The sequence below is a fragment of the Balaenoptera borealis genome (assembly GCF_965194805.1).
Source record: "Balaenoptera borealis genome assembly, chromosome: 13".
NCBI classification, from domain to species: Eukaryota; Metazoa; Chordata; class Mammalia; order Artiodactyla; family Balaenopteridae; genus Balaenoptera; species Balaenoptera borealis.
This window is the reverse complement of record NC_138870.1, coordinates 43,408,749-43,432,989: the sequence shown is the minus strand read 5'-3', so window position 1 is coordinate 43,432,989 and position 24,241 is coordinate 43,408,749. Positions and strand designations below refer to the sequence as shown.

At 42.8% G+C, this 24,241-nt stretch overlaps 1 protein-coding gene across 4 annotated transcripts in view; it reads left to right on the top strand.

Moving 5' to 3' along the window:
* Positions 1–11,600: 11,600 nt before the first annotated feature.
* Positions 11,601–24,241, top strand: part of SLC11A2 (solute carrier family 11 member 2) — a 33,670-nt gene continuing 21,029 nt past the window's right edge. The window contains exon 1 of one of the 4 annotated variants that reach the window (XM_082352412.1): positions 11,601–11,976. In XM_082352412.1, coding sequence (XP_082208538.1) covers positions 11,745–11,976 — 232 coding nt within the window. In that variant the 5' untranslated portion in view covers positions 11,601–11,744. Of the gene's footprint in view, positions 11,977–13,184; positions 13,338–24,241 lie in introns of those variants that run through there. The other 3 variants (XM_082352411.1, XM_082352414.1, XM_082352413.1) reach the window with 3 other exon arrangements.

Here is a 24,241-nt window from a genome sequence, read left to right as displayed (position 1 = left end):
TATATATATATATATATATATATATATATAGGATATAGTATTTTTATATGTTTTAAAAATTCATATAATTGGTTTAGTGTGACATTTTTCTGTTTTGTTTCCCCTCAAACTTGTTTTCAAAATTCATCCATATAGAACAAGTTCATTAATTGTAGCTTCTGTGTGGTGTTCCATCACATGAATACACTCCAATTTGTTTATCTATTTGCTGCTAATAGACATGTACTTTGTTTTCAATGTTTCATTGTTACAAACTCTACGTCACAGGGAACATCCTCAAACATGCCTTCTTGTCCTTATTAATGAGAGTTTCTCTTAGACAGTGTTTTTATTTCTTTTTAAGTGTAACTCACAATAAGAAATGCATTTTATATCAAGACCCAGTTCATATATGAAATAAAAGTTTAACAAAATAATACCTATTTTTGCTAAATGCACTCTATTTCCTATTCTACTTCATTTTTGTAAAATGCTGGATGTGACCCAATAAATTTATTTCATGACCTACTAATGGATTGAAAAACTCTGCTGTAAGGCTGTAGAATTTCTGGGTCAAAAGATATGTGCATTTTCAACCTCAGTAGATATGTATTGTCAAGTTGCTCTCCAAAGTGATTGTGTCAGTTTTACAGGATATGAGAGTCCTAGTTTCTCCACATCCTCACCAACACTTAAAATGGTCAGACTTTCAGGTTATTACTAATCCAGTAGATGTGAAATGAATCTCATTGTCAGTTTATTTTGCATTTCCCCGATTACTAGAGAGGTAGAGTAGGTTTTTCTATGTATTATTGGTTATTTGGATTTCTTCTTCTGGAAATTGTCTATTCATACCTTTTGTCCATTTTTTTATAGGGTTGTTTCTCTTCTTCTTCTTCTTTATTATTATTATTGTTGTTGGTTTGTAGGAGTCCTTTACAGATACCCATCTTTTTCTGATATACATGTATGTTGCAGATACCTTCTCCCCATCTCCCTGTCTGTCACTTGTATTTTAACCTCATTTGAGATGTCTTTTATGTAGGAGATTTTAATATTTGTTATAGTAAATTTTATCAAAATTGTCCATTTTTCATACTTTTTCTTTTCTTAATTTGATTTAAGAAATTAGATCATGAGGATATTCTATTTTTTTTTTTCAGATAATTTTGAAGGTTTTGTTTTGTTTTGTTTTACAACTTCAGCTCTTTCATTCACCTGGAGTTTATTTTTGCCTGTTCCTTTTCTGTCTTCTGAAACTTCTGGGGCTCACCATTTAATTCTTCACCACATTTCCCTCTAGTGAGAAATCTTTGGCACTCTAGGCATCTTACCTCCTCCTTCTGAGTTTTTCTCCTAGAAATAACAGAATGGGAATATAAATGAAGCTCCAGGCTTAGAAAACTAGCTCTTTGAAGGCCTGTAAAGAAGAAGCAAGTGGCAAAGATGTGGTAAAAGGAGTCATTGGGAGGAATCTCTGCAAAAGATGATACACAAGTGGTTCTTCATACTTTACACAAAGAACCTAAGGCTCCTGGAAGAAGAATTATGCCTGTGGGGAGAAAGAAAGAGTTTCTGAGAGGGCTGGCCCTGAAAGAAAGGAGGTGTAGACTTGAGACTGGATCCTTATGTCCTACTTTTTTTTTTTTTAATATTTTTATTTATTTATTTATTTGCTTGCGCTGGGTCTTAGTTGCGGCACACAGGATCTTCATTGCGGCATGCGGGATCTTTTAAGTTGCGGCATGTGGGCTCTTAGTTGCAGCATGTGGGATCCAGCTCCCCAACCAGGGATCGAACCCAGGTCCCCCGCGTTGGGAGCACAGAGTCTCAACCACTGGACCACCAGGGAAGTCCCCTTACGTCCTACTTTTAAAGTCCTTCCACATCTACTTTCTTATTTTACCTCTGTCCCCTACCTTCAAGCCCTGTGAGCCTTTTTTTTTTTTTTGTCTTGCACTAGCAGATTGTGAAACGGAGGCACATAGAGTCACATAGAATTTGTTGGTGAATTTAATGGAGAACCCAGGTCTCCTGATCATCACACTGGAAGGTTTCAGGCAAGCTCAGCTTGAAACCAATTTATGAGAGAAGATTTGTAAGAGAGGAGGCTAGCATTTCCAGAGGAGCAGAATCCCCAAGTACGAGAAGTAGCCTTTGATTTCTAGTGTAATCATTGCAGTCGTATTCATCATCAAAAAGCCTTTATCAGTGCCTGCTTGCAATGAGCAATTAAGGTAGACACTGAACTAAATTTAGAATGTATTGCTCATGAACATGGTCTAAGAATTCATACTCTGAAAATTAATATAAGCAGATAACAAAGGACATATCTTTATGACAATAAAGAAGAGGTAGACCAATCTAGCTACTGTGGACAGTAAAGAATTAACATCAAACATGTCAGAAGTCACTGCAATTCAAGGAAAAGAGCATCTCTGGGTGAAGAGCAGTGCCTAGTAGGGATAGGTTATAGGGGTTCCAAGTTCAGGGGAACTGTTACCAACCAGTTAGGGAGGGCAGGTCTCTTGCCTTCTGACTTCTTCCACTCCCTTCCACCTGCCGCACACATGCCCCACCCCAAGCTTTTCCTCTTCTAGGCAACATAACCCTTGCTAAGGCTGAAGATCAGAGGAATTTTTACTTTGCGTTAGTCTTTGACTCTGAATAAGGGGACCTTTACCCAGCATCAGTAGGAACCACCCTCAGGAGCCACTTTGTGCTGCCGGGCACGTCCACAGCAATTAGACCAAAAGGACAGAGGTGAGGACACTCCTGGAGAGAAGGTCTCCCCACCCAGCTTTGGCAGGGTCACCCAGGATCTCTACCATCAGCCTTGATATTTCTTGTGGCACATGGCTCGTTATTCCACCTGCACCGTTCACTAAGCTTCTCCTGGGTTCAGATTCTGTGGGAAAAAGGAAGCCCCTGCTTCAAGGTGCTCTCAGTCCAGGCACATCTGCATATTCTGCAAGATTCATAAATGTCTTACCTAGCTGAATCAATATTAGAAAGACGCCATGGATTTTGCGTTTAATATCACTCTCATAATAACACTATCAAATGTTCTAATGTAGGAAAATAAAGGATTAATATGTTCACACACACATGCAAATGTGTATGTTGCTAAATGCACACGTATTGCTCAGGGGGAACTCATTGGCCCTGTCTCAGGGTCTTTATACTTGCTTTTCCCTCTGCCTGGAAGTTCTCCTCCTGATAGCTATTCATGTGACTTGCTCTCTCACTTCAGTCAGATTTATCCTTCAAGGTGAGGTCTTCCCTAACCAGCCCCTCTAACATAGTCCTTCCCTCCCATGTCTGGCTCTTGCTGCTCCTTACCTTGCTCTTTAAATTTATTTTTTAAATAGAATTTATCACTGCCTGACATATGCTTACTGACTTGTTCATTATTTGCCCCCCTGTCCCCAGAAAGTTAGTTCCTTGAGTGGGAACTTAGTATGTCTTGATCACTGCTATTTTCCTGTGTCTAAACAGTACCTGGCAAATAGTAGATCCTCAATGCTGTATGAAATGAATGCAATCAAATGAAATGGAACAAACATATGTGTTGGTGTGTCTTTTTTCTAATGTTGTATGGTGACATTAAATAGAAGAGACCAAGATGTCTTTCTAAACTAACCCTATTCAGCTTTGGAAACTTGGTCATTCTGAATCTCTGACCCCACCTCTTGAGAAGACTCCTCACCAATCTCTTTTTCAGTCCAGGTGACTCACCCTCTAACTCCAAGGGTCAGCTTGTGTCCCAGGCACCCCTGGTCACTATTTTTGGTTTGCGACTTGGCTCGTAACCCAAGCTAGGTGTCAGACAGAGCCCTGAGATTTTTGCTGCAACAATAGGGGAAAAGATACTCTGCCTGCTAGTGGGGAGGATTCCATCAAGCCCAGAGCAGATGGTGGCCATCATCCCACCATGCACGCGGAACCTATCTGAGAATAACACCACCCTGGGACTGAAGTAGAGCCCAGAGTGAGAGGGAGGTAGAAAGAAAGAGACAAGTGGACAGCAGCTTGGTTGATATTATCTGAGTCCCCAGGTGAAGCCCTGCCCAAAGCTAGCTGTACCACTGGGTTACGTGAGTGATTCAATTCGCTTTGAACACAATCATTCTGAATTGGGTTTCTATCACTAGTAGTCAAAAAACAAAACAAAGGAATTCCCTGCGATCCAGTGGTTAGGACTCGGCACTCTCACTACCAGGCCCAGGTTTGATCCCTAGTCAGGGAACTAATATCCCGCAAGCTGTGAGGAGTGGCCAAAAAAAAAAAAAAAAATTCATAGGACTTACCTGGTGGTGCAGTGGTTAAGAATCCTCCTGCCAATGCAGGAGGGTTCGATCCCTGGTCTGGGAAGATCCCACATGCTGTGGAGCAATTAAACTCGAGCGCCACAACTACTGAGCCTGCGCTCTAGAGCCCACGAGCCACAGCTACTGAAGCCTGCGCTCCTAGAGCCCGTGCTCTGCAACAAGAGAAGCCACCACAATGAGAAGCCCACAAACCGCAACGAAGAGTAGCCCCCACTCGCTGCAACTAGAGAAAGCCCGTGCGCAGCAATGAAGACCCAGTGCAGTCAAAAAAAAAAAGAAAATCATGTCTAATGCACATTTAGCTGTATAATTTATACTACATCAATTTTCACTTGTTTACTAAATGACACATGGAGGTTTTTACTTAAAACTTTTGAACATTTATATAGCTTACAAAATAATCTTGTATATATGTATCACATATTATTTTAAAATGTTTATTTATTTAAACATCTTTATTGGAGTATAATTGCTTTACAATGGTGTGTTAGTTTCTGCTGTATAACGGTGAGTCAGCTATACGTATACATATATCCCCATATCCCCTCCCTCTTGCGTCTCCCTCCCACCCTCCCTATCCCACCCCTCTAGGTGGCTGTATCACTTACTTTTAATACGAGTATGTGAGGTATGGTATATTCTTCTAGTTGGCTAAACTGAAGCTCAGAGAAATCAAGCAATTTATCCAACAACACACAGCTAATAAATAGCAGAGGAAGAACTCTAAGTAGTTATTTGGCTCTAAGTTCAAAGCCTATTCTGTGGCTCTTCAGCTGCTTTCTTAAGTATCTGTAGAGTTTCTTCCTGATTTTTTTTTTTGCTCTTAATAGAAGAGAAACTCTCTTAAAGACAGGAACTTGCTCCTTGCCTTGAGTCTTTTAATCCCTAGGGCAGCTCCCTGGAATGAGCTGGGCTCAGTGTGGAGGGTTGGCTCTCACAGATTGCAAGGGTGGAGTTTGCCAGGTCTGTTCTCTCATGAAGGAGCTTGTAATCAGCTGACTGAAATAATGCATATGTATTACAGTGGTGTTTTTCCACCTTTTTAAGACTACTACAGAAAGAAAGAAATTTTACATCAACCCAGTATACATACACACACATTATTAAAATAAAGTTTCACAAAATAATACCTACCTTAGTACTTGTGACAGTCTCTGATATTTCCTATTCCATTTTTTAAAAATTCTGATTGTATTGATACAGCCACTATGGAGAACAGTATGGAGGTTCCTTAAAAAACTACAAATAGAACTACCATACGACCCAGCAATCCCACTACTGGGCATATACCCTGAGAAAACCATAGTTCAAAAAGTCATGTACCAAAATGTTCATTGCAGCTCTATTTACAATAGCCAGGACATGGAAGCAACCTAAATGTCCATCGACAGATGAATGGATAAAGAAGATGTGGCACATATATACAATGGAATATTACTCAGCCATAAAAAGAAATGAAATGGAGGTATTTGTAATGAGGTGGATGGAGTTAGAGTCTGTCATACAGAGTGAAGTAAGTCAGAAAGAGAAAAACAAATACAGTATGCTAACACATATATACGGAATCTAAGTGGAAAAAAAAAAAAAAAGGCCATGAAGAACCTAGTGGCAAGACGGGAATAAAGACACACACCTACTAGAGAATGGACTTGAGGATATGGGGAGGGGGTGGGGTGAGATGTGACAGGGTGAGAGAGTGTCATGGACATATATACACTACCAAATGTAAAATAGATAGCTAGTGGGAAGCAGCCGCATAGCACAGGGAGATCAGCTCGGTGCTTTGTGACCACCTAGAGGGGTGGGATGGGGAGGGTGGGAGGGAGGGAGATGCAAGAGGGAAGAGATATGGGAACATATTGTATAGGTATAACTGATTCACTTTGTTACAAAACAGAAGCTAACACACCATTGTAAGGCAATTATACTTCAATAAAGATGTTTTAAAAAAAATTCTGATTGTGATGCACTAAATTGATTTCATAATCCAATCATGTATTGAGACCCAGTTTGAAAAGCACTGTTATAGATCACATATATATATAAAGTCAAATCCAAGCTGAAGTTCAATATTTCAAATGCTTGTTAAGTACTAATGATGTGATAGGTGCAGTAAATGATATAAAATTAATGTACAGCTGTCTTTATGAGGCTCACAATTTAGTGGCAGAAATTAGAGAATAAACAAATAATTAGTAAAAAAAAAATATGAGCCAAAAAAAGCACAAAGATTCAGGAGCAGAAGAGGTCACATCCCATGAGAATCAGGAAAGGCTTTAAGGGGTGGGCGGCATTTGAGTTAGGTTTTGAAAAATGGACAGGATTTCAATACTAGAAGTGTGGGTGGAGGTAACAGTAGGAGCCAAGGCACAGGGTCAGGCAAGCCCAGGTTGTGTTCAGGATGGAGAGAATATGAAATTCAACTGGAATGAAGGGTTTACATGGTGGAGAGATGATGAGGTGGAAAGAAGGCTGGAACCATGGTGTGGGGAACCTTGAATGTCAGATGAAAAGTCTATTCTGTATTTGAATTTGATAATGTGGGCAAAACATCCTCCACATGGCACTCAGTTAATGTGTGCTGTCTTCCCCTTCTCCTCTTCTCTGTAGGCAGTAGGGAGCCTTTGGAAGTTTCTAAGTGGGGAAGAGAAAAGATCAGATTGATCAGGAGGATGTTGGGGTTGTTGAGGTCGAGGGGTGGAAGCCTAAGCAGGAAGGTGACAGCTGAAATAGACAGGGACAACTGACCTTGTGCAGATAGGCTATAGTCACGGCATCGTTTGATGAGAGGGAGGATGAGGAATCCATGAGAACTTTCCGTTTTCAAGTCCCAGAAACTGCAAATATAGGGAAATTGTAAGAACAAGATGGTTTGAGTAGAGAGGAGGATAGTTTGGGATACAGCAATGTTGACTTTCCAGCTGGATATCCGGGAAGAGAGACAAAGTGGCAGCTGTAGCTCGGGGAAAGAGGCTACAGAGAGTAGCCCTCAAGACTCATCCTCAGGAAGGTGAAATGGTGCTGGGGCTGTGAAGGGATGCTGCCAGCCTTGGAGTCCTCCCTGAGGATACAAGAGTGAACAGGACAAAGTCCTGGCCCTCAGAGAGGATTAGAGACAAACAGCCAAAGCAATTCCATGGGATAGTGCTACGGGAAAGGGAAGAATACACTATAGGGTGTCATAGAAGACATACCTCACTCAGATATTGGGATCACAGAGGCCTTTTTGGAGGAAGGACCATCTAAAGTGAGACATCAATGGTGAGTAGGAGTTAGCTAGATGAAGGATGGGCAGAGCAAGAATGTTGCAGCATAGGCACAATATGTGAAAAGACAGGGAGGTAAAAGAGAACATTGGTGCATTTGGGGAAAAAAAATATGGGGAGCATCCTAACGAGGCTGGTATTGTACCCAGTTCAGATAAAGAAATGGAACACAAAGATTTAATAATTTACCCATGGTTTCTCAGTTGGCTTGACGTGGAATCCAGGTCTATTTTACCCTTAAGAGGCTGTTCTTTTTACTCTAACCTGTCCCATGAATGTCTCTAATGCTGAGTGGGTCCCCAGTATTATTACATTGAAACTGCAGACAGATTGTTTAGAATTAGAAGACGAGAAAGGAGTGAACCTAAGGAATGCCTACATGTAAGGAGTAGGAGGAAGAAAAGTCCCAATTGAAGGTAGTAGAGAAAGAGCAATTCAAACAGAACGACCCAAAGAGCACAGTGTGATGGAAGCCGAAGAAAGTTGTAAGAGGAATGGTAGCACCTTTCAAATATGGAGAAAGTTGAAGAGTTCGTGGGTTCTGACTCTACTTGGCAATGATGATCTCAATTAGCTAACGAGAAAGTAATTTCTAGGGTGGATCACAAAATGGTGGAAAAATGAGTGTTAAGGAAGTAGAGGAGTGCAGATCACTTTTTCAGACACATTAATTTCCGGATACAGAAAGTAGTAGGACAGGAAGCCAACTCCGAGATGGAGGCAGTATGTTTATTAGGAAGTGATCTTGGGATAGACACTAAGGGAAGGGAAGGAAGCAGTCTGCACAGGCGAAGTTGAGCTGTGACACAGGATAAAGGCTTAGCCAACCTTCAGAGCTGTCCCTGGTTGGGGTGAGAGGGATGAATCTTTACATTCCCACATAGATCAGTCATTTGATGTGGGCTGCCTGAGAAAGGGGCCTGACGTGAGGCCTGAGGCCAGCAGCATCCCCACTCCAAACGGGTAATAAGTCCTTCTTTCTCAAAGGGGATCCTTCCTGTGCATTCCAGCGTTATCACAGGGAAGAATATTTTCAGGATAGATGAAGACTCAATTTTGGAAATAGATACATAAACAGACATAGCCTAGTTATTTGTCTTCATTGCCTGACAGCCATATTAAAAAATGGGATAATATATGTATGGAACACCTCCTATATATCTGGCCTTTGTTAGCACCAGGTGTACAAAGATAAGATAATCGCCCCTATTGAGACGTTCACATTTTAGTGGGAGAAGAAAGCACACAAATATTAACCCACTAAGGGGCTGTGCTTATCTTATTTGTGTTGTATCTGTACCACCCATCCTCTGCCTGGTATGTAGTTATTTTCAATAAATATATTCAGAATGAGTTAGGGCTAGAGTAGAGTAAGGAGTGTTTGGGTAGCAGACAGAATGTAGAGCTAATGCTGCCTGGAGGAGTCAGCGAATGCTCCAACGCAGGGGGATGTTTTAGTGGAAGCTGTAACAATAGCAATAACTACAACAATAATGAGTTTTCCAGGTAAGGAAGGTATATGGCTGTTAGCATAACTGATGCCATCTTGGCCCTTACAGTTCCTCTTGTCCTTCCCCTGACCCAACCCAGGACTGTGCTGTGCCGTGAATCACTTCTCTGTTACCAAGTGGTTTGTAGTTAATAGATATTGTTTAATAATCATTAGGACCAGGTGGCCCCGATGCTCTGTTGGTCCCCAAACAATGATGACAACCTTCACTGATGTATTCCCACAAGACTTGTTACCCATTCATAAATCTTGACTTAGGAATGCACATCCTGTTTCGAGCACCTACCCCCATACCCTAGGTTAACTGTAAAATTGTCCCAATGGCCCTTCGGTGGTGTGGAGTACAGTAGCGAATGCTTCTGGATCATTATTTGCCCAATCCCACCGTGTGAGTAAGTTACCATATAATAAACTGATCCATTGATTATATGGAGCTGCCTGCCTTGCTTTTCTGTCTCGAGGTGCTTTCTCAGTTTGATGGGCACTTTTTGTTGCCTGCGTCCTCCAACAGAAAGGGAGGGTTGGGGGTTTCCCTGGTGGCGCAGTGGTTAAGAATCTGCCTGCCAATGCAGGGGACACGGGTTCGAGCCCTGGTCTGGGAAGATCCCACATGCTGCGGAGCGACTAAGCCCGTGAGCCACAACTACTGAGCCTGCGCGTCTGGAGCCTGTGCTCCGCAGCAAGAGACGCCGCAATAGTGAGAGGCCCGCGCACCGCGATGAAGAGTGGCCCCCGCTCGCCGCAACTGGAGAAAGCCCTCGCACAGAAACGAAGACCCAGCACAGCCAAAAATAAATATAAATAAATAAATAAATTTATTTAAAAAAAAAGAAAGGGAGGGTTGGAAGGAGTTAATTTCAGACAGTTGTTTCAGGGAAAACAAAAGCATGAAAAAGAATACTTGGAGAATGGATGGGAGGTGACAATGGGAGGAAAAGTCTCCGATTTAAATAAAGAGCACACATGATGCAGGTACATATTAACATCTATTTAGAAATCAGTTGGCTATTGTGGTAATGTGGAATGTTCAGTGAATTTACATTAATAGGATTTTATAAAAGAGATCATTTCCGAGCTAGAGATTTGAATGGAAGGGAATTGTTTTAGGTGTGTAAGATGGAGGCATTATGGTATGGTAGTTGGAGTGCTGGCTCTTGCATCTAACAAATTTGTGTTCAAAGCCTGGCTCTATCACTAACTTCCTGTGTGTCTTTAGGCAAGTTACTTAACCTCCCTCAGACTCAGGTTCCTAATATGCAAAATAAAGATTACAGTTCTTGCCTCACAAACTTATTGCGAGGATTAATTCCTGTTTATAACATGTTAAATATGGGGTTTGATACATAATAAGAATTTCATTAATGTTGTCAGTTACTATAAGTGAACAGTGGGGACCTAGTAGGAAAGAGTGGAGTGTGTACGTTGGGAGGAATTCCTGAGTAAAGGCAATAGGGGGGCTATGGTAGAGTCTCATTGTAAAATGCATTCCTATTTTGGAAGTCCTAAACCAAAATAGGGCCTTTTCCTGCAACAGGTTAGTTCATGGGTGATTTCATATTTCTTCTTTTTTTCTTCTACTTTCCCATGAAGGGGGACAAATTGAGCCCCAATCTAAGGCAGTTTTGCCTTAGGGAACTTGTCTGCTGTAGAACAAGGACAAAGAGATAGGTCAAGTTGTAATGAGATGACTTTTAGTCCTTGAATGAAGAGATCTTCATCTTGGGTCGAGGACAGAAGATCCACAGTTCCTTCTACTGACTCTATGGCTGTTCTGTGTAGGCACTAGAGCCTCTTGCTAGAAGATGGATATGAATTGATTGCTGCTTTTCTTTCTTTTCCATTCTAACGTAATTTTTCTATCACATTTACTGCGTATGCTTTTTAAGCAGATTTTCCTTAAAACTACCAGAAAACTTCCTGAAGCCAGCAAGGTCTTCCTTCCAGTATCCCACCCATTCTCCTCACCCCACTCCAATGCCTCTCCTTTCCAGCTTTGCCTCCAGCTGGCATACTAAACTATATTTGTCTGAGGCAAATTCCACGCCCCCCCGCCCCCCCCCTTTTTTTCCCCAGCTCCTCTCTTCCTAGATTGAGAAATCCTGGCTTGCTCCGGATTTTTTTTTTTTTTTTTTTTTTGTCAGTCTCAGGTGTTTTTTCTTTTTCCCTTTGACATCAGGAACAGAGTCCTGGGTTTGTGCGGCTTTGTTGTCCACCTGTGGCTCACTGATTGACCAGGCTGATGCCAGCGGGTCCTTCCGATCCCAAGGGATGGACTGGGTGACATTTTCACCCATACTCTGAGACTGCCTATAATTGCATTGGTGCTGCACGTACCTATGTGGAAAATATCCGTGGACTGTCAGGCTTGGGGTTAATTGGTTTCAGCTTACGTCTCAGGGGAGCAGAGTCCTAGTGCACATGCAGCCCTGGTTCAAGTGCCCAAACCAGCTTCCCTCCAAGGGGGGTGGCGTCCTGAAGGAAAGCAATTCCTTTTTCTCCACCCCTTTCAACCACTGGCACACACAGGCCTGCCTCTAGCTCCTGTGAAATGAGACAGAGATGAAATCTTAGAATTAAAGTTTTCAAATGCAATTCATTGTTCATCAGTACCCAGGAGTGGCAGGTATATGATGCTTCTCTTTTCATGGCAGGTCAAAGATGAAATTTGATTATGTTTTGAAGGGTGTGGTTTGCTTCTTGAAATTCCATGCGGTGTCTTTAACAATGTGCTGCCCAGAGCAGCCTAAAGGGCCCTTATCTAACCAAGGGGAGGCACATTTGTCTGCATATATAGAGGCAGGAGACAGGAGCCGGCACTGGGAAAAGTCAAACCCAGCCTGCACAATGAAGAAACAGCTTAAGAAGGAGGCAGCTCCACACATTGAGCTAAGTAAGTAGCCAGCAAGTAAGTATGCAACAGCCCAGGGAAGTTGCCCACCTGAGCAGACCTGGAATGAGAGAAGGATGGCTCCAGCCATTTTATTTTCTAGTTTCAGTAGAAGTACCCAAGGGAAAGGTTCTGGTCTGGGGGGACTTCATCAAGCCTTTCTGAAACTCCCCATATGTGCTGTAGAGAGATTCTCAGGACTAATTTGTGCATTTTCTTTTCTCTCTAGGAGAAATTCTGTATGGAAACCAGCCTGTACCAGATAACTGATAATGCTCAGCCCAGTTTTTTTGGGTCCTTGAATTTGTTTTTACTTTTTACTTTATTTGGATTTCCCTTTTTGCAGTTTACTCACCTTTCCTCTTCTCTTGGACTCTTTTACCAACTAATAAAATTTTCTCCTAGCAGTTTTTACAGGAAGAAAGATGTTGGAGGGGTTTATGCTTTTCCTCTCTAGGCCTATGACTTGGCTAGATAAGCTTGGTTACCTTTAATGAAAGCAGTTATGGGGGCGATGGGGGGCGCGGGGAGAGGGGTGTCTAAGAATGTTTCTGGTAGCTCTAAACGACACTGTAGAAAATTAGGGTGGTTAGTCAGACTATTTTCTCCCCTCTAAAGCACCACAAGTCTGGTCATCATCTTCAGAGAAAGACTCTGGGATGTGAGATTGAAACTGCGGATGGAGTGGGACTACTTTTGGGTAGATGGAGAATAAAGTTTGGGGGACGAAGCGAGGCAGCTGCGTAGGAGAGCGGAAAACAATTCATTACCGAAGCTTGGGAATGGGGCAACTAATGCAGCCGAAATGGCTGCACTAGCTGATGTTTCGCGGTTCCTCCCAGGTGTGGGGTGCTCTTGGTGGGGCAGCAGATACTATGATGTGGCTCTGGGGGCGAGAGGAAATGGTCCTGCCAGGTGGCTATACTTTGTAGGATGGAGCTGTATCTCTCACAGAGCCGCGTCTCAGAAGAAATGATCTTGATTTCCAGGACCTAACATGAGGCCGCGGCGAACTACATCAGGAAACTTACGTGTCTGCAGGTTGCCAGCGGGGTGGGAGACTCCAACCCACACTGTGGGTTGGACCAGCGCGAGCACTAACTCTGCAGGAGACAGCTCTCGCCCGGGCCGCCGTGGCCCCGCCTCCAGCCTGACCTGGGGTGGGCGGAGCCCCGGAATTTGCCGTCGGCCCGCCTTGCTCGCCGGCAGCCAAGGGGAATACGGAGAATCCAGCCAATAGGAAGGTGCAGCTGCGGTCCTGTCGGCCAATCGCGGGGCGTGTAGGGGGTAGGCTGGCGTGGCGCTGGCTCCAGGGGTATGGAGCGTCTGGCGCGTGGACAGACTGTCAGGTGGTTGCGGAGACGGTAAGGTGGGGCGCAGGGCAGGTCAGAGGTCACGCGGGCGCCCGGCTTTCCCCGGGCTCCCCGGATGGAGGGCTGGCCTGGGAGCTGGCGCCGGGGCCAATATGGGGCATGCGGGGCGCCGAGCGGGGCTGCGAGGGGCGGCACGGGCTGTGAGGGCCTGGGCGCGGGGTCCAGATGGAGCTGCATTATTCGAAGGAAGACCGAGAGGAGGGCGCTGGGAGCGGGGAGCGGGAAGGAAACGCCAGAGGTTGCAGCGGCCTCACCCCTTTCCCTCCGCGGCCTAAGAGAAATGGCCGAACCCCCGGCCGGACCAGCCGCGGGGCCGGGACCCGTGATCGACGGTGCGCTGACCCCGTTTCACGCCGCGGAAGAGGCCGACGGCCACGGGGCAAGGTCCCCGCGGCCGCCTTCTTATCTGCGGAGACCTGGCGCCCCGTCCGCTCCCTGGGCCTCCCTTCGCCCCACTTCAACAAAAGAATTCATTTTACTGCAGCCGACATCCAGGGAGCGCCTTCGTGTGAGGGGCCTGGGCAGGCCGCTGAGTACTTGTGTGTAGATTGGTTTTAGGGCTGTTTGTGCAGCCTCCAGGCTCCAGGTACCTTTGTAGGGGGCATTATTGCACACGGTATGTGAGTGGGGTGGCTGCTCTCCATCTGTTTGGTTTCATATGTCCCTGCTTTTAAAGCTATGCTAATTTTTTTGATGTTATTACGCCTTTGGGTTCCTTTTCACTTGGTTTCCCCAAATTCCCTTCATATATCAGATTATTTCAAAGAGCATCATTGGGGGAGAAGTTGAGGAACCTGGGCTTGGATTTTCCTGTGTAAAGTGAAGATATTCTCATATCGTCCACTGCTTTCAAAGGAGCGTTATGAAGTTAAGGGAATGTGACATCTCTTTAAAGTGAAATGCAAAAGCAAAAATTATATGGAAGGGGAGGCAAGAGGAGACGGGTTTCCAGAGGTCATAATTCTAGTGAATATTGGTGAAACCAGGGGACACTGTGTTTCTACCTTGACTCCAGTGGAATCTGAACCCCGACTAGTTTGCAGCACTTCTTGGCTCTGTAAACCTTTGAGCAAGGTGCTTAGCCTCTTTGTTCTTTTGTTTCCACATATTTAAAATGGGGATTGATAATATCAATCTTAAAGAGTTGGTGGTGAGTATTAAATGTGTTAATACCCTTGAAGTGCCTAGAACAATTCCTGGCATGTAGGAGTTTTATTATTACCTACAAGTGCCTTCTTTCCCCTAAAAGATTCCACACTAAAAGAATTCTGACCTTATTACTTATCCTTGTTCAAAATCCTGTAAGCCTATTGCCAATGAACCCTTAGGCCTGTTTTCTATCCACGTCATTCATGATCTGAGGCTATAGTATAATTACGTGTGACTAAAGGTTTTCTGCTGGGTGTTTATTTTATCATTAAATAAGGTTGGAAACTTCCTCTGTACAGTACTGGGTCTGTCTGTGATAGCTGTGTTGGGTAAATGAAAACTTCTTTGACTGTTTAGTTTTTCATTGGATGATATTTCATTTACAGTCTTGGCCTAGACACAGTTTTTTTTGGACCCAATACCAAAAAGGCCATGATTGCAGCGTTCTTGGTTTCTCATGTTTCCGGGATGGCTGGGACTTGGGCGGGGAATTTCTGGACAGCCTGGCAGCACTTCTGTTAATGAATGGGGAAGCTTGACACAAATCTAATCTTACTCTACTGTTAGGAAATCAGCAGTGATCCCTTGGAATACTCCACAGAGCTCCTAAGCAGCTTTGGTTCAGTTTTGACTCAGTGAAGTAAAGGTTAGAGGTTAGAGAGTCATATCTATTGATACAAAGCAGCATCTTTTCTATTTGACTTTTAGTGCTAAGAGCTTGGGTGGGTGCTGTGGAATCAAAGACATCTTTATTCCCTGTTTCCTTACTGTGTATGTCTGCTGCCGTACTTATGCCCTTTCTGTGAGCTTAAAAGTCCCTCTCAGATTCTCTTGGTACTGTCTGGAAGGCTTTAATGGAAGACTATTTTGTCTTCCAGTTCTCCCTTTCCAGGAAAGCTGCTGTTTATATAGGTAACATTACTGGGAACTAATCACAAAATGAGAAACTTTGAGTTTACTAAAAAGAACATCGCTTACCGCACAGTCTGCTGGCCCAGTTTGACTGAAGTACACATAGCGTAAGTTTAGTTATTTAGCTTTGGAGTAAGACAGTTTAGTACTTGTATAGGGTTGAAAGTTGGATGTTGGCTTGGTGAGAGTGGAGGACAGTGTCTTTGTGAAACCTCTGTGCTTTAATAAGACAGGGAGTGACACCTTTAAAGAGTTGAGTGTTTGAGGCAGAAAGGGAAGCGTTTTGCCTTAATATTGTCATCTTTATCATGTGAGTCTCTCTGGTTTTAATAAAATATTTTGGAAAAGAAGGCAGGGAGCATTTGACTGTACCAAATATAAGGAGTTAGAAGTCCTAGATCCTTGTTGTCTCACCCATCCGATGCCATTTATTCTTTTGATAATTTAACAGACATGTATTTAACAATTAACATTTATTGGCTCCTGGAGACACAAAGACAAGCCCTCCAGGTATCATCAGGAATATGGATATAACAAAACAACAAATATGTATTATGAGCTATAATAACATCAGAATGGAATATAAAGCAGTTGGCCAGGGATAATAAAAATATATTGTCTAATTCCTCTTCCACTTTTTAAAAAATTAGTTAATTTATTTATGGCTACGTTGGGTCTTCGTTGCTACGCGCGGGCTTTCTCTAGTTGTGGTGAGCGGGGGCTACTCTTCGTTGTGGTGCGCAGGCTTGTCATTGCGGTGGCTTCTCTTGTTGCAGAGCATGGGCTCTAGGTGCGCGGGCTTCAGTAGTTGTGGCACGTGGGCTCAGTAGTTGTGTCTCGCGGGCTCTAGAGCTCAGGCTCAGTAGTGGTGCACGGGCTTAGGTGCTCCGAGGCATGTGGGATCTTCCCAGACCAGGGCTTGAACCCGTGTCTCCTGCATTGGCAGGCAGATTTTTTAACCACTGAGCCACCAGGGAAGTCTTCCACTTTTAATTTAAGGTCCGAGTAACTTACATATTTTAGTGTAAGGACCAGTTCCCAGTAAAGACTTAAATTAGGAAATTAGGGTTCTCAGGCTTGTCTTTGTTCTTATTGCTAGTAGGTCATCTTGTGTGGGTTTTTTTTGTTTGTTTTGGTCCCATTTATCACTAACAATCAAGTGTCTATTAAAAGTCCTAGGTAGGGCTTCCCTGGTGGCGCAGTGGTTGAGAATCTGCCTGCCAATGCAGGGGACACGGGTTCGAGCCCTGGTCTGGGAAGATCCCACATGTCGCTGAGCAACTGGGCCCGTGAGCCACAATTACTGAGCCTGTGCGTCTGGAGCCTGTGCTCCGCAACAAGAGAGGCCACGATAGTAAGAGGCCCGCACACCGTGATGAAGAGTGGCCCCCGCTTGCCGCAACTAGAGAAAGCCCTCGCACAGAAACGAAGACCCAACACAGCCAAAAATAAATAAATAAATAAACAAAGTAAACAATGCGTTTAAAAAAAAAAAAACATTTAAAATTCCTAGGTAATGAAAGGAGGCTACAAGTTAACTATTGAAATTGTAGCGGGTTCCAAAGAGCAGAAGGAGACATGTATGAGGCTGGAGAATCTTATATGTATTGTCTGTCTTTACAGACAGTTTTTCTTTGCTTTAAGCAAAGAAACATTGAGGAAGATATGTACTTAAAATTGTTAAGGTCAGTCTGCACTGGGGGGCCAGTATCTGTCATTGTAATAAATAAGTTGAATGTACTCTAATGATAATCTTTCTTCACGTTTGCCAGAACAGCTACTTAAGCAAGTATAAGGGCAAAACACTTTTTTTCTGAGGCAAGAAGTGGGTATAGACTAATTTAATAGACTTTCTTACTTCACTGTAAAGATGTCTTTGAAATTTTCACAGAGCTTGGAGTTGTGTTCCAGGGTAGATGTGTCAGGCCAGGAGGCCAGGTTGGGCCGCCAAAGGGAAATGCAGTGCTGTAAACTTCGGGTTGGGAGGAAATCGGGGGAAGCCTCACACTGTGAGAGTTGGGAGGAACAAAGACCAAGCTATAGTTTCTGGAAGTAAGATATTAGTGACCCTGACGTGTGAGCAGTCAAGGAGATTTGAAGCTGGCTAAGCCTCAGAGCTCTGAGCAGAGAAAGTGAAGAGCTCTATTTAATGGGTATTAATTGGGCCCTTCTAATTCTGAACTCTCTGGTTGATGGGTGATATTGTTGTCTAAAAGTTCAGTACTTCTTGACAGCCTGGCCACGTTTCTCCCCACTGTTATCGTCTTTGACACCCAGGCAGCCGGTTTTATTATCAACTGTACTCTTCCTCCCCTTATCTTACCCCCTCTCTCCTCTTCTTGCTGCTTAAGATTTTTTCTTTCTCTTCTTTCTTTATCATTAGATGTTCTCCATGTCAGGTTTTCCTTTCAACCATCAAACAGATTTTCAAAAGTCTAACTCAGGTGGAAGTAGCAAACTTGATGCTGAGCTGAAATTGTAGTTCTCTGGTAGTCTAAGGGAGATGTCTCCAATTTTGAGATTATTACTATGGAATACAAAGTCAGTAACATGAACAGTCTGTCTCAGTGGCCATTGTGCCAGAGAGAGAGAGAGAGGGGATCTGATGCGTGTTAAGCACATTGTACAATAGCAGCACTGTTTGTACTTTATAAACTGGGTGTGCTTGTGTGACTTTCAGCTTACCGAAATATTACTCACTTAGGTAAGAGGATTAGAGTTTCCAGGCCTTTTTCTTAAACTAACACCAGAGGGGCTTTTCGCTTTGTTCTTATGTCAGGAAGTAGATGTAATCTGTCTCCAACCTTTTTTTCATTTTGTCATTTTATATCAAATTCATTTTAATGAGAGAAAAATAGGATTATTTTTTATCCAAATTGAAAAAATAATTCCAAACTTCACATCCTCAATTATAATTTAGAAATTCACATGGCTTTTCTAAGCTGTTTCTCTCCCATCATTCCCAATGGGGGCAAATTGAGTTTTGGAATTAATTAGATGTATATCCTGATGGAAAGACTTGGAAATTGGTGCTTCTTTATTGACCTGGAATGGAAAAACAGAGGAAGTAATAATTTCTCATTTTAAAAAATGGCTAGTAATATTCCTTATTAAAATACGTAGGTTCAGACAGCAGTTAGATCTGTTTGAACCACTGAATATTTCAGTTTTGTTGACTCCCAGTCATCAGGGGCAGGAGTTCACCTTCATGAAGAACATCTTGCACAGTATAGATGTTAGATTAACAGTCATGATTTAGTAGGAATATCAAGTGCTTTAGCCTTAAAAGTAGACCTTTAGAGAAAAGGGAATTTTAGAAGAATCTGGAAATCTTTACATTTTCTTCAAAACAAATGGAATTCTTTTTTTTATCACAACTCCTTTTTATTCTCTAATGAACAACTTGGGTATCACTTTTTAAAGCCTGTGCATCTGGCAGTTTCCACTTTGTCACCAGCATGTTGCTGGCACTGAACGTTGGCTGAGGAAACATCAAGAGGCAGAAGAGATGGCTTTGGCAGTCAACTTTAAACATTCCTGTTCCCATTTATCTAATCAGTTGATTCCATGCACACTTTTCTAGTTGCCTTTATGAAACTTCTTTTCCTACTTAATGTTGTCTCTGATTTTATTTATACAAGGTGGGGGGAGGAAAAAAGGGGAGAGGAATTAGAGGACTGTTCAAAGACATTCCTCTCCAAAACTTAAAATTAATTTTAGGGAGACCTTTGCAACAGTGAACACAGCTCTAAAATCAGTGAAACGGTTTGGGGTGCCTTTGCTCTCTATAGGAGAATTTTATAAGAAAAAAATTAATTTAAATTCAAACTTCTTTTTAACCATAGGGGGAAAATGTTTAAGTTGAAGTTATATATGTACTTTTTAAAAAAATTTTTTATTTATTTATTTATTTATTTATGGCTGTGTTGGATCTTCGTTTCTCCGCGAGGGCTTTCTCTAGTTGCGGCAAGTGGGGGCCACTCTTCATCGCGGTGCGCGGGCCTCTCACTATCGTGGCCTCTCATTGCAGAGCACAGGCTCCAGACACGCAGGCTCAGCAATTGTGGCTCACGGGCCTAGTTGCTCCGCGGCATGTGGGATCTTCCCAGACCAGGGCTCGAACCTGTGTCCCTGCATTGGCAGGCAGATTCTCAACCACTGCGCCACCAGGGAAGCCGTATATGTACTTTAATACTCAGTATTTCATACTTTCTTGGTGGCAATTTTAAAAACTGATTTGGGCTATCCAAATTGTTCTTCCAGACTTCTTGTAAATGCTAAGAGAACACATGGAATTATTATTAATTAAATGTTCGGAATTTATTATAGCTAGTATGTGTTTGGGGGGGTATAATTTTTTATTTTAATATAATTTCAAACTTACAGACGAGTTGCAAGAATATTACTAGGGAATAAATGCTTTCAGGATAAGGTGATATGATAGTAGTAAGCAGCAGGTGCCTTGGGGGAACATGAAAGAGGGCCGTTTAACCCAAATTAGGGAGTCAGGAAACACTTTCCTGAGGAGAATTTTTCTGATTCCTTGCATTCAGGTGAAACTTCCAAATCACAGTTTCAGAGCTTGGTTGTTTGCGCACTAAGTCAAAGTAGTAGTAAGTTAAGCTTGAGGCCATATATGCCTGCTAGCCAGAGGGCTTCAGATCTCTGATTGTCCATTGTGAAGCTTTATCAGAGAGAACTGATACGTCCCTTAAGTGTTCATTGAGAAACTGAACGTCCCTGAGGTGTTCATTGAGAAACCGAGTAAACCTATGTGACCTTTACGTTTTAAAAAAATAAACAATACAGGTACATGGTAAAAAAAATTTTTTTAAGTGCAAAACCGTGTACAGTGTATATTCAGTGAGAGGTCTTCCTTTTGCCTGACCTCTTTTGTGCTCCCCCACTGCTTCCTCTTAGGGACGGCAGTACCAGTTTTTGGCATGTCCTTTGGATATCGTCTGTACGTGTATGTGTGTATTCTCTCTCTCTCTCTCTCTCTCTCTCTCTCTCTTTTTTTTTTTGCTACGTAAATGATAGCATGCTGTTCTATAAACTGGGTTTTTAACTTCACAGTATATCTGGAGATTGTTTCCTATTAATCCATAGAGCTCTGCCTTATTTATGGTATTCCATCCTATAAATGTACTAGGTTGTTTCAGTCTTTTTACACTACAAACAGTGCTGTGGGAAATATTCTTGCACATACTTCCTGTGGGACTGTTTCTTTAGTATGCATTCTTAGAAATGGAATTGCTGAGTCAAAGGATATGTAGGCTTTTGACATTTAGACAAAATGTAATTAGCATTCTTATCTTGTAAAACAGTCTTACAACTTTTGATAAGGAATCAGATAAAATAGTTATGATATTGAACCATGAGTGCCATTTTTTTCCTGCTGTCGATTGCTGTTGAGAGGAGGAAACTTACTGGCTTTAAGAAAAGGTGACACTTAGTGGTTGGGGGTGAGCTAGAATATCAAAGCAGTGTTAATCATAGTTATCAGAGTACTGCTGGGTTGATTCTTATTGCTTGTATCTCCACTTGATCTTTTTCTTTTTTTTTAAGTTTTCTTTTTCTTTTTCTTTATTTGTTTTTGGCTGCATTGGGTCTTTGTTGCTGCGAGCGGGCTTTCTCTAGTTGCGGCGAGCGGGGGCTACTCTTCGTTGCTGTGCGCGGGCTTCTCATTGCGGTGGCTCCTCCTGTTGCGGAGCACGGGCTCTAGGCGCGCGGCCTTCAGTAGTTGTGACACTCAAGCTCAGTAGTTGTGTCTCGCGGGCTCTAAAGCTCAGGCTCAGTAGTGGTGGCGCACAGGCTTAGGTGCTCTGCGGCACGTGGGATATTCCCGGACCAGGGCTCGAACCCGTGTCCCCTGCACTGGCAGATGGATTCTTAACCACTGCTCCACCGGGGCAGCCCGATCTTTTTCTTAACGTAATTAAATAACTGAAATGACCTGGTGGTATGGTCCTAGAGAGCAAAACTGTCTTACTGTTAACTTACTGCTTCCATATGGTTGTTAAATTTTCATGGAGACTTAAATACTGTGCAGCACACCAAGCATACTGACCCTCTATTCCCTGCCCTAGTTATGTTCTCTAGACACTATAAACAGTGGAGTTCATAGTTTGTTGACTCAATGTTTTGATGAGAAAGTTGGAATCTAGGGAATTCCCTGGCGGCCCAGTGGTTAGGACTCGGTGCTTTCAGTGCCGGGGCCCTGGTTTGATCACTGGTCAGGGAACTAAGATCCGGCAAGCCGAGAGGTGCTGCCAAAAAAAAAAACATGTTGGAATCTAGAATCATTTTCTCTCTTGGAATAATATATTTCTGAGATTTCACAGAGAAGACCAGACTTCTTGTATTTTATCGGCTCTGTAAGTAAGTATGGGAGTAATCACTTAAAATACTAATAGTAATTATTAAAAATTTTATCATGAGATATTTCTGTTTAAAATTATTTAACACCTTTTCACATTTCAGACTTGGGGAAAAACACTACTATCTCAATTGTTTGTTGTTTTTTTTAATAAATTTATTTATTTATTTATTTTTGGCTGTGTTGGGTCTTCATTGCTGCACGCGGGCGTTCTCTAGCTGTGGTGAGCGGGGGCTACACTTCGTTGCAGTGTGCAGGCTTCTCTTGTTGTGGAGCACGGGCTCTAGGCGCACGGGCTTCAGTAGTTGTGGCACGCGGGCTCAGTAGCTCTGTGGCACGTGGGATCTTCCCAGACCAGGGCTCGAACCCGTGTCCCCTGCATTGGCAGGCGGATTCTTAACCACTGTGCCACCAGGGAAGTCCTGCTTTTTAAATATAAGTTTTAAAGGCCTGTTTTGGAAAGGAATCTTACTCACATGTGTTAAACACTTCTGTGCCTTCTGAAACAGGATATCAGTCATCACTACAAAAGTAATCTAATTGAATCGGTTCTTCATGAGTAGGGCTGCAATTAGAAACTTGAGTTATTCTTAATAATAATATAATGTTAATATTCTTATAAAAAAATAACCACTGTTAATGCTTTTTTGCACTTCTTCCTATTTTAATTAATTAATTAATTAATCTATTTATTGGTTGCAATGTGCAGCTTACAGGATCTCAGTTCCCCAACCAGGGGTTGAACCCGGGCCACAGCAGTGAAAGCCTAGAATCCTAACCACTAGGCCACCAGAGAACTCCCAATAATAATATTCTTTTTTTTGGCGGGGGCGGGGGGCATGGTGGTGCTCTGTGTGGCTTGTGGGATCTTAGTTCCCTGACCAGGGATCGAATCTGTACCCTTGGCAGTGAAAGCACGGAGTCCTAACCACTGGACCACCAGGGAATTCCCAACAATATATATATTTTTAAATTTATTTGTTTATTTATTTGGCTACACCGGGTCTTAGTTGCAGCATGCAGGATCTTCGTTGCAGCTTGTGGGGTTTTCTAGTTGCAGCGTGCGAGATCTAGTTCCCTGACCAGGGATCGAACCCAGGCCCTCTGCGTTGGGAGCGTGGAGTCTTAACCATTGGACCACCAGGGAAGTCCTCCCAGTAATATTCTTCATAATAATATTCTCAGAGCTGATTGAAGTATAAGGAAGTTGCCTCATATCAAATAGCCCAAGAATTTTCCCTGTAAGAGCCATAGTCCCAGATCTGATTTGTGGTTTCTAGTTTATTGTGTGTTATCCTGGCTTCTTAGAATTATATGTAAAATAAAAGTAAAAAGGCTCTGAGTGGGGCCTAGGAGCTGTGCTGTGATTGGAATCCAAGTGGCACTGCTACTGAGTGGTCGGATGTGTAAATCCCGTTTAGGTGAGGTGCTGTTGTAACTGGCTGAAAGAGGGGTTGGATTTAGTCAGTAGTTTTGGGATCTGTTGGCGAAACCATCTGGTGGCTCAAACTCTGATAGGAAGGACGTTACTATTGTTCATTATAACAAGATACTTGATACTGGTGACTATAGACATGAAAGATTATGTTTTCCAAATTAGCAAGTGGTGGTATGTTTTACATTCCAGAAGATAGATGAAACCTAAAACCCCCTTCAGGTCTTAATTCTGTAATTTTGCAAAATATGTACAGAATATGTTGATAGACTATCAAAGAAAGTAGAGCACTGTTCAAATAGGGGCAATAAAGTTACAATAGTGGAAAAAGACTATTTAAGTAGTAAAAGATAGCTAAGGGGAGGCTTCATCACTTTTTCAGTAGGATAGTTGTTATTGGGATTTAAGGGGAGGCAGTTAACAATTAATACTACTTACCTTTCCCTTTCTAAATTTGGAATCAACTGAGAAATAGATTCCTTAATCAGTAGATCAAAATTTTACAAAATCAGCCTTATTGGTGGGGTTGACTAGAGAATATGCCATAGATCTGTGGCCCAATGGGCTTACTAATATTCCCCTGCCCCCCAGTTAAACTTTACCCAATAGGATGCTGGACATCTGGGATACCCCCTTACCCCCGGCCCCCCCCTCAGGCTGCTTATTGCTGAGGGAGAGAAGTGCCTGCACTTCTCTCTCCTTGAGAGCCCAGGAGGGGAGGGCCATGGTCATTAGTTTCTTCTCCCAGTTGTTGAAGTGTTGGGGAATGAGACCTGAAACCTTACAGCTGAAGTCTCTCTTCAGGGAAATGTGAGGCTGGGAAATAGTGACCCTCTACTTCTACTACCAGTGTGCTGGTGAGGTGCTTCCCCTTCCCCCTCTCCAGAAAATTGAAACATGAGCTTAAATTGTTAGTTAGATCAAAGAGAGTTATAGATCTCTGTCCTTAAAAACTCATCAAAATGGGGTGGGGGGAGTCAGTCTTTTAAATATTTGGGTTAATCTGGAGGCAAAGGCAGA